This window comes from Eubalaena glacialis, chromosome 2, assembly GCF_028564815.1.
Source record: "Eubalaena glacialis isolate mEubGla1 chromosome 2, mEubGla1.1.hap2.+ XY, whole genome shotgun sequence".
NCBI classification, from domain to species: domain Eukaryota; kingdom Metazoa; phylum Chordata; class Mammalia; order Artiodactyla; family Balaenidae; genus Eubalaena; species Eubalaena glacialis.
In genome coordinates, this window is record NC_083717.1 from 116,252,486 (window position 1) to 116,269,869 (window position 17,384).

Genomic DNA, 17,384 nt, shown 5'->3' on the forward strand with positions numbered 1-17,384 from the left:
AATAATCCAGGTGAGAGATGAGGTCCCGAACTAGGCAAAGCCACTGAGAAAACAGGGTGAAAAAGAATAACCACTAAGGAGGTAAAACTGAGAAGTTAGCCACGGGTGGAAAGTGAATCTTGTAGCATTAAAGACAGTTCAGGTTTCCAGCCTGCCTTTGGCTACTAGGAGGAGGAGAAGAGTGCAAATGAAATTTAGGGACCCTCAGAGTAGGCATACTGAATTGCAGACGAAAGTTGGGCAGCCGGTGGGAACGTTTAGCGTGAAGTAGGAGATTTAAGTCTAAGACTTAGAACTAAGAGGTTGTTTCTGGGTAGGAGGACTTGGCAAAGAGGTGACAGGTGAAGCGATGAGAATGGTTGGGGTTAACTAGGGATAGAGTACAGAGCAGAAAAGAGGAACAGAGATCTGAACCCTGGGGAAGGTCCACACTTAAGGAATAGAAGAAGAAGACGAGCCGATGAAGGAAATAGAAGGGTGGCGGTCACCTTTGCAGAAGGAAACCCAGAATACCCTTAGAGCATCTTCAAGATGGAAGAAACTATCATCAGTGTCAAAAGCTAGTAGTGGCAAGGAGTTAGCTGTCTGATTTCACAAAGGTGGCAAAGTCTTCTGCTACCTTTAGTAATGGAACCCATGAGTCTTTAGCTGGGCCCATGGCTCCCAGATAAACTTGCATTTCCTGGTCTCCCTTGCATATAGCCGTGAGACTAAGTTTTGCTCAATGAAATACGTGTAGCTTCCAGGTCCACCCCCCTTTAAAGGAAATGGTGTGCCCTCCCCTTTCTACTGGCAGGAACTCAGCAGCGGTGGCGCTGGCAGACGTGATGTGAGCCATCTTTACACTTGTGAATAAGGACCACACCTAATGATGGTGGCCACAAGAGAAAAGGAATCTGGGTTCTGAACTTCTAAACAATTTATACTCAAGATTGTTAGGCAAAAGTAAAATAAATTTTTCTTGTTTAAGCAACAGTTACTTTGGTCTTTGTTATGGCAGCCGAGGCTTTATTCTTACTGATACAGAAAGGAGTGGATGTGTATTATGGAAAAAGAAATGAGGAAATGTATATAAACTCTTCTTTTAAGAAGCTGGAAGGAACAGGAGATCGCTAGTTTCCAGAGGAAAGAGGGTCAAAAGAGGTGTTTTAATTTTTAAGAATCAATGATCCCATAATTTTTACCATTTAGAAGTCTACAATCTCCTCTCCTTACTCATGGCATATTTTTAATTTTGCAGAAGTAGTTTTAAATTCATTGCTTGGGAAATAAGCGGGTTTTATTCTTTGTGATTATGATAATCACACATTCTGTTTATAAGTTAACTTGTTGGGACATTTACTGTTTGTGTATTTGTACAGAACTGCCTTCAAATGTGACTTAGGAAAATTCAAAGTTTTGCCGAGTAACTTGGGGGTGATTATTCGTATTATTAAAGGGGTCCTTTAAAATATGAAGCTTCTTAGCAGTTAACTGTATATAAATCATTTAACCACATAACAGAGGGCTAGGGTAACTTGTTAGACGTTACTGTAATGATCATGATTCAATAAATAAAAATTTTAGTTTATGGAACTTTTTCCAGGAATAACTATCATATAAAGAGAGGAATTCCTGCGATGTCTACACTGCAATCAACGGCTTCTTTGTGGGTTGAGTGATGGCCTCTCTAAGTCCCCAGCTCCTGGTCCTAAAGTGACCTGAGCAGTGAGCCCTGAGAACAGCTTTGGCATAACTCCACAACAGCTCTGCTGTCAAGGGTATGGCAGTTGCATAATTAACCATAATGACTGCAAGTAATACACCTAAAACAAAAACTCTGTTGTTATTTAGCTGAACTAAAAAAACCCAAACTAACCATCCATTCCCCCATGGTGTAAATTATAGTTACGTATATAATGAAATGTCTTATTTGCATTTCACATAAAATTCACCAAACTCCTTATTCACTCATTACTTACCCATTATGGGTTTGTTTTTTTTTTTTTTAAGAAATTCACGTTCTTATTTATTGATTGATTTATTGATTGATTGCTGTGTTGGGTCTTCGTTTCTGTGCGAGGGCTTTCTCTAGTTGTGGCAAGCGGGGACCACTCTTCATCGCGTTGCGCGGGCCTCTCACTATCGCGGCCTCTCTCGTTGCGGAGCACAGGCTCCAGATGCGCAGGCTCAGTAGTTGTGGCTCACGGGCCCAGCTGCTCCGTGGCATGTGGGATCTTCCCAGACCAGGGCTCGAACCCTGCATTGGCAGGCAGATTCTCAACCACTGTGCCACCAGGGAAGCCCCCATTATGGGTTTTTAAATGGTACTTTTACAGTCTGCTTTGGCTCAGGGTTGAATTATTTGCCAAGACTTTATTCCTGGAGTCATGAGCCCCCTAGGACTTCTTTACCTTTTGCAAATTCATAGCTCATTTTGTGGGGGGTAGTCGTTTGTGGCCTCTATGTGTGCATGTGTGGGCATATGTGGGGAGCAGTCTTAACATATTCTAAATAGTGGAAAACTTCATAAGGAAGGGTTGTATATCCCAGAATAATTAAACAGGAAAAAAAAAAAAAGAAAAAGAAAAAGCAGAAAATGAGTAAAGAATAGTCAATAAAGGTAGCAGCAAAAATTAGGTTATCTCCTTGCAACTATGCATATGCTCGAATAATCTGTTGATTTAATAGGTGGAAGAAATGTGTGTTGCAAAAATTCATTGACCATTTGGCTGTCAAGAGACAGAAATACAAAACTGCATGAAAAGGTAAAATTGAGGCAAAGCTGCCTCTCAGAATAAAAATCTTGATGAACTTTCATAAACCAGTAAATGCAATGTTGGATGCAGATGAAAATATTTTTGTGTGTATACTTTCAGTTAAAAAAATGTGGTCTTCAAGACCAACCTTAGTATTTTAGGGGAGGAACTGGGAGTGTAAGCCAAGGAAGCTGTAGACATTTACCAAGTCCAAGAGGACGGTGAAAATTCTCCCTGCCCCCAAATCTCTTCCCCACTCACCACCAGACCTTGGCCTGGAATGTCTTTCAGTATAATCCCCTATGAGCTCAAGAGCAAAGGTGAGGGGCGTTATCTCAGAAATAAAACAGTTTCTCAAAATATTAAAAAAAAAAAAAAAAAAAAAAGCAGTTTCTAGATTCACAGAGATCTTGAGCTAGAAAAGATCTTAGTGAACATTTGGTTCCTTTTTCATCCCAATACATACATTTTACAGATATGATATTTGGGTCCTCCAGGCAATAAGTGAGTGGCCCAAGATCACAAAGCAAATTAATGGCATAAAAATGCTGGGTTTCAACTCTCTCTCTAGAGGTCTTTTTTACACTACTGAGCACTGCCAGTAAGTACTCAGCAGGGGTAAGAGAAGGACCTGGTATACTTCACTGGAGGATGAGTTCTAGTAGTAGGGGCACCATGAGGACTGAGTGGGTCACAGACTGAAGGTCTAGGGAGCGAGGCACTCTGGATTTGGGCCTAGACTCAGAAGTCTTCTATTTTGCCTAATATTGGCATACACGACAAGGAAAGTTTCATGCCATTAATATACCATCATACAGTAGCTTGCTCTTCTACTGACAGTTAATCTGCAGGTAAACCATATCCCCAGTGAAATACTATGTCTATTCTACTCAAATACAGAATTGTGTCCTGATACCAGCTTAAGAATAGGGGGTTTATCATTCATTTTCAAGGCACAAGCACATTGGACGTTTTTATCAGTCACCTGTGTGTTCAGACATCGTTCTGGGTCTCATGAGGGGTAGTTGCTACCCTGCTATGGAGCTGCATCATTTTGATTTTGCATCAAGCTAATGTGCATCCATGGAAACCATACTAAGCAGAACAAGAAGTAAATATTCTCTATCCCTTAAAATTGACCTCAAGTGACCTAAAGTAGTTTTCAAAACTTCCATTTCATTTGGAAGTGAATCTGTCTCTTTGAAAATACTATTACTGATCCTTAATTTTTCTCAGTGATTTTTGGGGTTTTAGTTGGCCTTCAAATACCTCTCAAAATCAAGGGGATGAAATTCCTTTGGATGGGCTCCCAAACGATAGTGTTTTTTTTTCCCCTAATAATTACAAGCTATGAGGTTTTCATTTGATTATGAATTTAATTTTTGAGGATGTCTTCGTATTATCTTATGCTACCTCCTGACATTTAGTGTTGTTGGGATTTGTTGAAGTACAATAAAAAATGACAATATCAAACATCATTAAATATGGGTCAAAACAAAGCAATCATATTGTTTATCATTTGACTGTAATAGAAGAATTCAATTCGCTTATCTCACCACAACGAATATGTGATTCTAATCGTTTAAAAGCTAAAACCCTTAGCAGATAGAGAACAACTGAAAAGAATCCTCACTTCACGAGAAAACCCTGGATATTAACCAGTTTACTGAACTGGATGAGCAGTAATATATATAATGTGCTAACATTTCTTAACAAAAAGATTTTTGTAAACAAGCTGCTTCCACAGATACTTTATGAGCCATCATTAACTTTCAGAGATGTTGTTTTAGGTTGGAAACCTTGGTGATCCATCTCACAAAGCACGGCTGGAATGAAGAAACCCCTGAAATTGCTAAATGAGAAGACCTGAAAAGGGTCCCGGGAAGTCATGACCCTTTAAAGGTGTTGGTTTACAGAGTGTGAAGTGGGCAATTCACCAGCTATACCCAGGAAGCAGCACAGCAAGTGCCCATCGCTAGGAATCAGAGAACAGGTCATTCTGAAGGGTGGTTGGAACCACCGCAGGCCCACAATGAGTGTGGTCTAACTTCTGTGATAGGGAAAAACTCCTCCATTTGGAATACGGTTCAGTATTTCAATAGAAGATTATTCAAATGAAAAGCAATTCATTACCGTCTCTGTTGGTTTTTTGGGACCATTTTTAGGGCTCCAACAACAAGGACAAATTCACTAAGGGCTAGGATCAAAATCTCAGGTGTAAAATCTTTAGCAAAGGCTGGACATTCAGGGCCCTCTGAGGGGCTCCCTGGCCTTCAGGTGTAGATGTGGAGAGCTGACTGCCCAGCTGCTACCTTGTTAGAGAGAGAGGAACTTGGCTCTGTCACTTTTCCTCTGAGGCTCACAAAACACAGAATGTATTCCACAGAAGCTTATTTTAGCTTAAAGGGCTAAACAAGAGATTGCAGGGTGAGAACAATGAGTTGGATGTCAAGATTTTTAGGGGTTTTTTTTACATGTTATTATCAACAATCTATTTTCTTAACAATGTCACTTAACTTTTCTCTGCTTCATTTTATCCCTATAATGGATATACTGTTTAACTCCCAAGTTCCAAAAGAGTTAATGGTGGGAAGATGTGTTGATAAATATTTTTAAAGCTCTTTGACTTCCTTAGAAAGAAAGCAGGCTTGTGAAAAAATTCCCTGAGAAAATATTTAGAGATTCAGTAAGACTGAATCAAGAAATCTCTAAATTATGAGCCCTTTAAAGTAGCTTTTTAAGGTAAAACATATTAGTGTACTGTGTGTGTGTGTGTCTGTGTCTGTGTAGATATATTATGTACATACCATTTCTCTGATTACAAAGTAAAGAGCAAAAATACTGAATTTTGGAATTTCAGGTCTCAATGTTTAGTGAGATATAGATGCTACAATTAAACCACTTCCCTTCATTTGTAGAATTTGTCTCCAACTCCACTTTGAATGACACTCTCATACATCTGTTCTGCAGGAGTAGTAGCAAGACCTGTTTGAAGTTTAAATCCATGACACCCTTTGTAGAACAGTGGCAACCTGATCAAAACACTGATCAAGCAGAAATGCTTTTTTGTTCTGATCAACAGGGCCAAATTCAGTCTCTCTCTAAGGAGAACGCACACACACACGCTCTCCCTATATTCAGAGCCGGGGTTTTCCTTCTACCCCCAACTAATAAAATCAGGAGGCTGCAATGAGGCGAGCGGCACGCAGTTTGATGTCCTCAGCAGGATACGGGGAGTCAGAAGTGGCGCTGTAAATCCAGAGCGGGGCTTCAACACCGTGTTAAGTGTGGCCCGACTCTCAGAGATTTCCCTTTGATGCAAGTTCAGTATATTAATGGGAAAAGCATTCACTTTTATTTGTCTGTACTGTCTGCGACAGCAAGGCTGCCTCATTTAGCCTGGGCCAACATGAAAATACACAGAGAAGCAATCTGCTGCAAATTAGCACAGCTCCCCTTTCATTTACTAGCTAGTAATTGGAAGGGGTTAAGAAAGTGTAACTTATCAGATCACGTGAGTGTATTTGCTTGTGCGGACAGCAAGCCTCCCCCGAATTTCCCTATGAACTCTGAGGCAATAATCCTTCCTCCACATCCACTTGATCTGAAAGGCGATACTGACAGGGGTGAGATGCACACACTTCGTTAGGTTTGAGAAGGTTTCCTAGACCCCCGAAGCGGGTGTTAATCAATCTATTAGAGCCTTACCTTTCTTTAGATATGTTTTTACTCTCCCGTTTCCAAATTGTCTTGAAGTCACTGCAGAACTCATACCACACCATAAACACGTAGTTGGGTGTGATCTCCTTCTCACCAGACTTTGGCTTCATCCCAAAATATCCTACTGTTGTTTCAAAACTGCAAATGTAGAGAAAAAAGGTAGAGGGTGAGAGGCTGTCAACGCTAATACCCATTAGGGGAGGAGAGGGGACACCGGGAGAGTTTCTCCCACACACATCTCTTCTCTAGCACAGAAGCCCAGGCTTGAGTCACTGCAGCTTATCCTAAGCCTCAGTAAGACCTACGTGTTCAAGCCGATTATCTAAGAAATTTAACATGATTGGGGATACTCCTGGGCATATCTTATCTGTATAAAACCAGCATGTGGGGCTTCCCTGGTGGCGCAGTGGTTGAGAATCTGCCTGCTAATGCAGGGGACACGGGTTCGAGCCCCGGTCTGGGAAGATCCCACATGCCGCGGAGCAACTGGGCCCGTGAGCCACAACTACTGAGCCTGCGCGTCTGGAGCCTGTGCTCAGCAACAAGAGAGGCCGCGATAGTGAGAGGCCCGCGCACCGCGATGAAGAGTGGCCCCCGCTTGCCGCAACTGGAGAAAGCCCTCGCACAGAAATGAAGACCTAACACAGTCAAAAATAAATAAATTAAAAAAAAACAAAAACAAAAACCAGCATGTATAATTCCAGGGTGTATGTAGGTAAAACTTTTGGGGTTTGTTCTTCATCTCAAATCCATGTCATTTACCTGCTCTTTGTGTTATGTTGAATGAGTGCATGGAACACTAATGACATGTTGGTTCTGTATCACCAGCAGTGGACAGTTAGAGAGCCCACGGGGAATCATCAATCTGTTGAATGCTCCACAGAAAATCAAGAGACTGTTCTATCCTTATTCTGGCATCTGCTGGCTTTATAATCTTGGGTCAATCATTCAACACTGGGCTCTCAGTTTTTTCAAGGGTAAAATAAGAGACTTAGACCAAATGATATTTAAGAAAGCTACATTTTAAAGCTTGACGTGATACAAGAGTACAAACCATCAATGTACAAAAATACATATAACTGAGGATATAGCAAGGATTGGAGGAAAAACCATTTTTGATCTTAAAAAATGATCTCTAACCCAGTCAGAAAAGAACCCAGGTTTTACAAGGCTGATTCCCAGATATCACTAAAAACCTCCTGACCTACCCCTTGGAGGTTCATTCCCAGATGACTACCCAGGCCTCCCAAGCAGCCCTTCTTGGAGGCACTAGCTTTGCAGCAATTTATAGCTCTGCCCTCATTCCTTCTCCCCACCCACTCCAAGCCCCACAAGCTCATTTGCCATGAGCAAGAACACTTAAATAAATGGCCCCCTTTTCTAGGGTGTTGGAAGCTAATCAAAGCAGGAATGGCTGGCCAGGTTTATTACTCAATGCTCTATCATCTGTTCAGACACAGCGTTTTGTTTTTTTTTTTTGTGGCCATCCTGAATACTGAGTTTCTAATGGAACGCTATTCAATAGTGACTGTAAAACCCTGAAGCCGCATTACTATTATGGAGCATACTTTCAACTCAGTCTCAGTTATTGGGCACTATGTATCTCATAAGATTTTATCACATTTCACAGATGAACTGTTAATTGATTCCATGGCTATGATTAGGTGAGATCCAAGCTGGAGCTGCAGCTCTGAGTCCCATAAATCCTTTGTGCTTCTGTAAATAATAAATCTGTTTTTAATGCAAATTAAAACTACTGGTCAGGGAATTTTGGCTCCCAGTTATTAAAAGACTAGAAGTGCATAGGTGGAGAAAGTCAATAATTGCAGTAATTTCTTGAGGGGCTTCTCTTATAATTCCAAACACACATATTTTGGAGCAAAACCAGAAAGTAGCAATGTCCACTTTTGCCCAGGCGTGACTCCTAATTCTGTGGCAGTCAAAACGCTGAATATACTTTTTATTTCATTCAAAATGAAAATTACATTGATTGTAGCATGGAAGTTCGTAAGCAGAGAGTTCTGTAACCTAAAGGAACAGGCCATGAATTTCTTATGGAGTCACGGGCCTTTAGAACTGGAAGGGACGGACATGTCAGTCTGTCCAATGTTCCCATCTTACAGCTGAGAAAACAGAGACCCAGAAAGATGGAACGACCTTATTCATCGGCAGAGTTGGGTCCCCTGATTCTCTGTGAAATGCTTTTTCTGTTCTACCCACCCCCTGTTGTTCATGCTCACTGACCCAGGCATTTAAGAAATAAAATAATCATGTTTTGGTCTGTTTCCACGTTAGACACCGTTGCCACCTAAGTCATACGTAATGTGCGTTACACCCAGCAAAGCACATCATTATTCTTCTCTCTTCATTATGTTTACCTTCAACACAGAAACATATTTACTTGTGCACTGAATAGAGAAGAGAAAGTCTTTACTTTTAGTATTCAGAGGAGCAAATTATCTTCCTATTTTCCAGCATGACATAGTGAAGAGCACAGAAACTCCACTCACTGTGCTTCAACACCAACAGTTCCAGCGTTATTTGGAGTGTAGACTGTGAGACCAAGATGTTGCAAGGATGATACAGTTTCAGAGAATGACAGAATTGTTTGGTGGGTTATCACAGAGCTTGAGAAAAGCATGTCATCATCCTGTGGGCCTCACTTTTCCCAACTGTGAATTGAACCATGTACCCTCACCACCTCTCCCCCCGGGGAATCTGGGAGGCCCTGCTTGCTAACCCTCAAAGAGTATGAAACCTAAAGGAAATAGTGAATTTCAGCATTTTTCCCCCCTATGTGTTTAAGTGAACCTCTTCAGGAGAACCAAAGCAAACAGAGTTGCAGAGGATGGCCTGGCTTTGGCACTCTGCAAGTTTAACAAAGTCACTCTGAGGATGTGTGCCTTATTGGATTTCATTGTGATCCCTTTGTTCCAGGAAAAGCCAAAAGCTAGAATATGAACCTACAACTATCTGATAAGGTCTAGACTACGTTCCTCCCCACCCACCCGGTCCCGCTCCAAACACAACTCTCTTCCTTTCAAATTTAATTTTGATTCACAGAAGACTGATTATTGAAAACCTTCTGAAATTTGGGCATGAAGACTGCTGTTATTTGACAACAATATTGGAATTTTCTACAAGAGACAAAGGGGCAATCGTGCTGTTTGAAATTTCTGTTTCTCAGCAGATAACTAAAATAGCTTTCAACATTGAAAAGATTTATTTCTCATCATACGTTGCGTTCTATAAAACTTTTCTGCTTCACTCTCAACTGTTCCCTGACTCCTTTTCTCTCTGCTATAATTCCTTGTCTGATTTCTATCTTTTCGATTCAGCTAAACATTTTGAGAGTTCAGCCAATGATTATATCAAAGAGCCCACGGCAAAGGGAATGGTTTTACTTTTGCAGTGTTCAGATGCCAGGGAGGAACATATCCACTTATTGCCCCTTATGCATGCCTTTAAAAACTGCTGAGGAAAAGCAAATATTCCTTAGCCTCAGAGTAAATTGTTTCTCTTGAGAATACAACATAAGAATTTCCTAAATCTCACTCGAATGTTGCAACACTGACCACCAACCTCCTTCAAGACTGTAACCAAACAACTGTGGTTTCTACGTTAAAGATGGGATCTAACATATTTCATGTATGACATGAAAGCTAGACTACCTTCACCACAAAGTCACGGAAAACGCTGACAACCGAAATTTATGACCCCCCTCAGCATAGCTAATGCACAGCAGCAACTTCGGCCCCTCTCACACGGGCCCCCTTTTCCTGAAGCAAGACTCCTGAGGAATTAGAAATTTGACATCCACCTTAGAAAGTGAAATTCTGTTTGGCCTGATACCCATGTGTTGATGGTCCTTTTTATGCATATGGGATACTTCTATAACACAGACACGCCAGCTTTACACACTGACGAAGGGAAGCTTACTACAGGGATAATGTAAGCTCTATAGGGGATAAGGCCAATAAAGGGGCACAACCTAAAAACCTATAAACAGAATCATGTGACTGTCTTGGTTGTCAAAGATTATCATGCAAAGATGATAATCATGATTCAAGAACATGTCTGCCCTTAGAAAGATGCAAGATTTGCCCTCGCCTTGCTTCCTTCTGCATATTTATTCTATTGGCACTTACAGCGGGAAGCAGGGCAAGATGTCAGTGTCTGTCAAGGCAGAACAGACAGCACTGACTATAGGCTTTCAGTGCTCTCGGAAATTGTGGTGAGACGGGAGGAAAAGGGTTCATTTCTAGAGCTTGTTCACTTGCATTTAATGAACTCCCCTCCTCACACATTTGTAAAGCTCATTTTCCCTTATATACTGTTTCCTGTCCTTATCTCTTATTTAATTTTCTAGTACTTGTAGAACTGGTCCCAGCAAAATTTATCTCAGTTCTCAGCCCTGAATATGAGAAAGGCTCAGTGCATTCCCCCCTCACCTTTCTAAGAGGGAGGGAGAGCCAAGCTGACTAACCTGGTCAACTGAAAAAAAGAAAAACCCCCAAGAGGGATCACAGCCAATGATTACTGGGCTCTACCAGGTGAGGTGGATGGTGCCGCTTGGGTGTCTATTAAGAGAGGGAAGAACATAGAAGAGGCCTGAGGTAGGTGGGAGGTTGAATAGAAGACCTCTGGGGTCTCTTCCCCTTTTCTGTGCACATAGAGAGGAAAGTCCCTTCTCCCCATTTGTCCCTTGTTTACAGTATCCTCCAGGATCTGAGGAAAGACATATGTCTCTTAGGTATTTGTAGTAAATGGTTTAATCTAGTTGTAACACTAAAAAGGATCCCACTGTTCCCAGCGTCCATGAAGTGTTTAGGAGCAGAGTAGTGGAGGAGAGGCAAACAGATGGAAATGGTGTCATGACTCCTGAGGCAGGTGAGTCACTTCTGGATGATTCCCTGCTTCTTGAGGAAAACTATTCCCAAGTCCTATTCCTGGAGCTTTCACTTTAGCTCTCCCTAGACTCTTATTGCTTCTGGATGCAGTCTTAGCAGATGGGGTCAAAAGAATGGCTAGTCATTCATTTTGCTAAGTGAGATAAGCTAGTCATAAAAGGGAAAAATTCTGTATGATTCTGCTTACATGAGGTACCTAGAGCAGTCAAAGTCACAGAGACAGAAAGTAGAATGGTGGTTGCCAGGGGCTGAAGGAAGGAGAGAACGGGGGAGTTATGGTTTAATGAGTAGAGTTTGCCTTCAGAGAAGATGAAAAAGTTCTGGAGATGGCTGGTGTTGATGGTTCTTGATAATAACAAAAGAATGGTTAGGCAAAGAAAGACTTGGGGCCAATTCAGATCTGCTTACCTTTTCTGTGCATTCTCCAAGTGACTTTCTTCCATTGTATGCTCTTTTTTGGCTGTGAAAGAAATAATTACGGTTAAAACAGTATTTTCTTCCAGCATATCCTTTGTGTAATCTTCTTTGATTATACCCATTCATTACCAAAATAAGTCTGAATTCAGGGGTTGGAAGGCCCTACCACGTGTCCTGGCAATTGTACTCAATTTGCTACATCCACTACCACTGCTTTCTTGATAACAGCTATAGCTAATGGTGGCCATATAATTCATGGTTCTCTCTGGGATAGTTTTGAAAGGGGGGAATATTACTAATTACTCTGGGCAAAGGCTTAAATTGTAACATTCCTGGCCAGACTGGATCACGTGGTCAGCCTAGCTATAGCTGGCCTCTTTGGGAGCCTTGGCATGTGCTCAGCACTCCCCCTTTCCCCACAACAACAACCACCACAAAATAAACCCAGTACCACCTGCAATAGTTCTGCTCAGATTCAAAGGAATTCACTGTAATCCTTGCATACTCTGTCTCTACACCCATGGTCTAGGGAAGCCTATGGTCTCTTTTCTGAGAATGTTTTTAAATGCACTGAAAAAATACTTAAAATTACTAAGGAAATCAACGATGCTGAGGTAGAATTCTGAATTTACAGATTAAGAACCCACACTCCGTAGGTACCACAGGGAAACTGGGAGGTTTCATTTGGGGGTGGTTCTTTTACATATTCTTCTCTCTGATCAGAAAATAAATATTGGGGTGCATATGTCTTTTTGAATTATGGTTTTCTCTGGGTATATGCCCAGTAGTGGGATTGCTGGGTCATATGGTAGTTCTATTTTTAGTTTTTTAAGGAACCTCCATACTGTTCTTCATAGTGGTTGTATCAGTTTACCATTCCCACCAACAGTGCATGAGGGTTCCCTTTTCTCCACACCCTCTTCAGCATTTATTGTTTGTAGATTTTTTGATGATGGCCATTCTGATCAGTGTGAGGTGATACCTCATTGTAGTTTTGATTTACATTTTTCTAATAATTAGTGATGTTGAGCCTCTTTTCATGTGTTTGTTGGCCACCTGTATGTCTTCTTTGGATAAATGTCTATTTAGGTCCTCCACCCATTTTATGATTGGGTTGTTTGCTTTTTTGATATTGAGCTGCATGAGCTATTTCGTCAACAGAGGAATGGATAAAGAATATGTGGTACATATATATAATGGAATAGTACTCAGCCACTAAAAGGAAGGAAATTGGGTCATTTGTGGAGACGTGGATGGACCTAGAGACTGCCATGCAGAGTGAGGTAAGTCAGAAAGAGAAAAACAAATATCGTATACTAATGCACATGTGTAGAATCTAAAAAAGTTGTATAGGTGATCTTATTTGCAAAGCAGAAATAGAGACACAGATGTAGAGATATGGATACCAAGGGGGAAGGTGGGGTGGGATGAATTGGGAGATGGGGATTGACATATATACACTACTGATACTATGTATAAAGTAGGTAACTAATGAGAACCTACTGTATAGCACAGGGAACTCTACTCAGTGCCCTGTGGTGACCTATATGGGAAGGAAATCCAAAAAAGAGGGGATACATGTATACGTATAGCTGATTCACTTTGCTGTACAGTATAAACTAACACAACATTGTAAAGCAACTAAACTCCAATAAAAAAAAATTAAAAAAGATAATACTGTCATATATGATAATACAACTCTTACACAAGACATCTTAAAAATGTCTAGAAAAATCATCAAGTCATAATCTCTATGAGCCTTAAGATTCCTTTCATTTAGATATCCCATGCTCTTGGGTTGGAAGAATTAATATCATTAAAATGGCCATACTACCCAAAGCAATCTACAGATTTAATGTGACCCCTATCAAACTACCCATGACAATTTTCACAGAATTAGAATAAATAATCCTAAAATTTCTATGGAATCATAAAAGACCCAAAATTGCCAAAGTAATCCTGAGGAAAAAGAACAAAGCAAGAGGCATAACCCTCCCAGACTTCAGACAATACTACGAAGCTACAGTAATCGAAACAGCATGGTACTGGCACAAAAACAGACATATAGATCAATGAAAAAGAATAGAGAGTCCAGAAATAAACCCACACACCTATGGTCAAATAGTCTTTGACAAAGGAGACAAGGATATACAATGGGAAAAAGTCTCTCCAGCAAGTGGTATTGGGAAAGCTGGACAGCCACATGCAAATCAATGAACTTAGAACACACCCTCACACTATACACAAAAATAAACTCAAAATGGCTTAAAGACTTAAATATAAGACATGATACCATAAAACTCCTAGAAGAGAACACAGGCAAAACATTCCCTGACATAAATCGTACCAACGTTTTCTTAGGTCAGTCTCCCAAGGCAATAGAAATAAAAGCAAAAATGAACAAATGGAACCAAGTCAAACTTACAAGCTTTTGCAAAGTCAAGGAAACCATAAACAAAATGAAAAGACAACCTACAGAATGGGAGAAAATACTTGCAAAAGCTGTGATCAACAAGGGCTTAATTTCCAAAATATACAAACAGCTCATACAACTCAACAACAAAAAAACAAGTAACCTAATCGAAAAATGGGCAGAAGACCTAAATAGACAGTTCTCCAAAGAAGACATACAGATGGCCAACAGGCACATGAAAAGATAAAAACTACAATGAGATCAAAGATCAAAACTACCTCACACCAGTCAGAATGGCCATCACTAAAAAGTATACAAATAACAAATTCTAGAGAGGGTGTGGAGAAAAGGGAACCCTCCTACATTGTTGGTGGGAATGTAAGTTGGTGCCGCTATTATGAAAAACAGTATGGAGGTTCCTCAAAAAACTAAAAATAGAGTTGCCATATGATCCAGGAATCCCACTCCTGGGCATATATCTGGACAAAACTGTAATTCAAAAAGATACATGCAACCCCAATGTTCATTGCAGCACTATTCACAGTAGCCAGCACATGGAAACAACCTAAATATCCATCAACAGATGAATGGATAAAGAAGATATGGTATATATATACAATGGAATATTACTCAGCCATAAAAAGGAATGAAATAATGCCATTTGCAGCAACATGGATGGACCTAGAGATTATCATACTAAGTGAAGTAAGACAGAAAGAGAAAGACAAACACCATATGATATCACATGTGGAACCTAAAATATGACACAAATGAACTTATCTATGAAACAGAAACAGACTCACAGACATAGAGAACAGACGTGTGGTTGCCAAGGGGGAAGGCGTATGGAGGAGGGATGGAGGGGGGGTTTGGGATTAGCAGATGCAAACTAGTACATATATATAATGGATAAATAACAAGGTCCTACTATATAACACAGGAAACTATATTCAATATCCTGTGATAAACGTAATGGAAAAGAATACTAAAAAATAATAAGAATGTAGGGGAAAAAGTCTGGACCTGTCTAAGAGGCAAGAGACCATTGTTTCGGGGTGCGCGAGGAGAGGGGATTCAGAGCGCTGCCTAAATGAGCTCCAGAGATGAGCGTGAGCCACGGCTATCAGCGTGGACACCAGAGACGGGCATGAAATGCTAAGGCTGCTGCTGCAGCCACCAAGAAGCCTGTGTGCAAGCACAGGTCACTATCCACACCTCCCCTCCCAGAAGCCTGTGCAGCTTGCCACTGCCAGGGTCCCGTGATCCAGGGACAACTTCCCCGGGAGAACACACAGCGTGCCTCAGGCTGTTGCAACGTCGTGTTGGCCTCTGCCACCACAGGCTCGCCCCACATTCCATACCCCGCCCTCCCCCCAGCCTGAGTAAGCCAGAGTCCCCTAATCAGCTGCTACTTTAACCCTGTCCTATCTGAGCGAAGAACAGATGCCCTCAGGTGACCTACACGCAGAGGCGGGGCGAGATCCAAAGCTGAACCCCAGGAGCTGTGCGAACTAAGAAGAGAAAGGGAAATCTCTCCCAGCAGCCTCAGAAGCAGCGGATTAAATCTCCACAATCAACTTGATGTACCCTGCATCTGTGGAATACCTGAATAGACAACGAATCATCCCAAAATTGAGGTGGTGAACATTGGGAGCAACAATATATATATATTTTTCCTTTTTCTCTTTTTGTGAGTGTGTATGTGTATGCTTCTTTGTGTGATTTTGTCTGTATAGTTTTGCTTTTACCATTTGTCCTAGGGTTCTGTCTGTCCGTTTTTTTTTTAGTATAGTTTTTAGCACTTGTTATCATTGGTGGATTTGTTTTTTGGTTTGGTTGCTCTCCTCTTTCTTTTCTTTTTTTTAATTACTTTTAAATTTCTTAATATTTTTAATTATTTTTTATTTTAATAACTTTTTCCCTCCCTCCCTCTCTCTCCCTCGCTCTCCCTCTCTCTCTCTCTCTCTCTCTCTCTCTTTCTTCTCCCTTTTCCTCTGAGCTGTGTGGCTGACAGGGTCTTGGTGCTCCAGCCGGGTGTCAGGCCTGTGCCTCTGAGGTGGGAGAGCCTAGTTCAGGACATTGGTCCACCAGATATCTCCCGGCTCCACGTAATATCAAACGGTGAAAGCTCTCCCAGAGATCTCCATCTCAACGCTAAGACCCAGCTCCACTCAACGACCAGCAAGCTCCAGTGCTGGACACCCTATGCCAAACAACTAGCAAGACAGGAACACAACCCCACCCATTAGCAGAGAGGCTGCCTAAAATCATAATAAAGTCACAGACACCCAAAACACACCACCGGACGCGGCCCTGCCCACCAGAAAGACAAGATCCAGCCTCATCCACCAGAACACAGACACCAGTCCCCTCCACCAGGAAGCCTACACAACCCACTGAACCAACCTTACCCACTGGGGACAGACACCAAAAACAACGGGAACTACGAACCTGCAGCCTGCAAAAAGGAGACCCCAAACACAGTAAGTTAAGCAAAATGAGACGACAGAAAACACACAGCAGATGAAGGAGCAAGGTAAAAACCCACTGGACCAAACTAATGAGGAGGAAATAGGCAGTCTACCTGAAAAAGAATTCACAGTAATGATAGTAAAGATGATCCAAAATCTTGGAAATAGAATGGAGAAAATACAAGAAATGTTTAACAAGGACCTGGAAGAACTAAAGAGCAAACAAACAATGATGAACAACACAATAAATGAAATTAAAAATTCTCTAGAAGGAATCAATAGCAGAATAATTGAGGCAGAAGAATGGATAAGTGACCTGGAAGATAAAATAGTGGAAATAACTACTGCAGAGCAGAATAAAGAAAAAAGAATGAAAAGAATTGAGGACAGTCTCAGAGACCTCTGGGACAACATTAAACGCACCGACGTTTGAATTATCAGGGTCCCAGAAGAAGAAGAGAAAAAGAAAGGGACTGAGAAAATATTTGAAGAGATTATAGTTGAAAAATTCCCTAATATGGGAAAGGAAATAGTTAATCAAGTCCAGGAAGCGCAGAGAGTCCCATACAGGATAAATCCAAGGAGAAACACGCCAAGACACATATTAATCAAACTATCAAAAATTAAAAACAAAGAAAACATATTAAAAACAGCAAGGGAAAAACAACAAATAACTTACAAGGGAATACCCATAAGGTTAACAGCTGATCTTTCA

General features: G+C 41.1%; 1 protein-coding gene across 2 annotated transcripts in view; it reads right to left on the bottom strand.

Annotated features, from left to right (window-relative positions):
• FMN1 (formin 1) overlaps positions 1-17,384 on the bottom strand; it is a 414,086-nt gene that overhangs the window by 18,741 nt on the left and 377,961 nt on the right. For both annotated transcript variants that reach the window (XM_061180550.1, XM_061180551.1), the window contains 2 exons: positions 11,777-11,828; positions 6,447-6,596 (listed from right to left, as the gene is read on the bottom strand). In XM_061180550.1, coding sequence (XP_061036533.1) covers positions 6,447-6,596; positions 11,777-11,828 — 202 coding nt within the window. The remainder of the gene's footprint in view (positions 1-6,446; positions 6,597-11,776; positions 11,829-17,384) is intronic.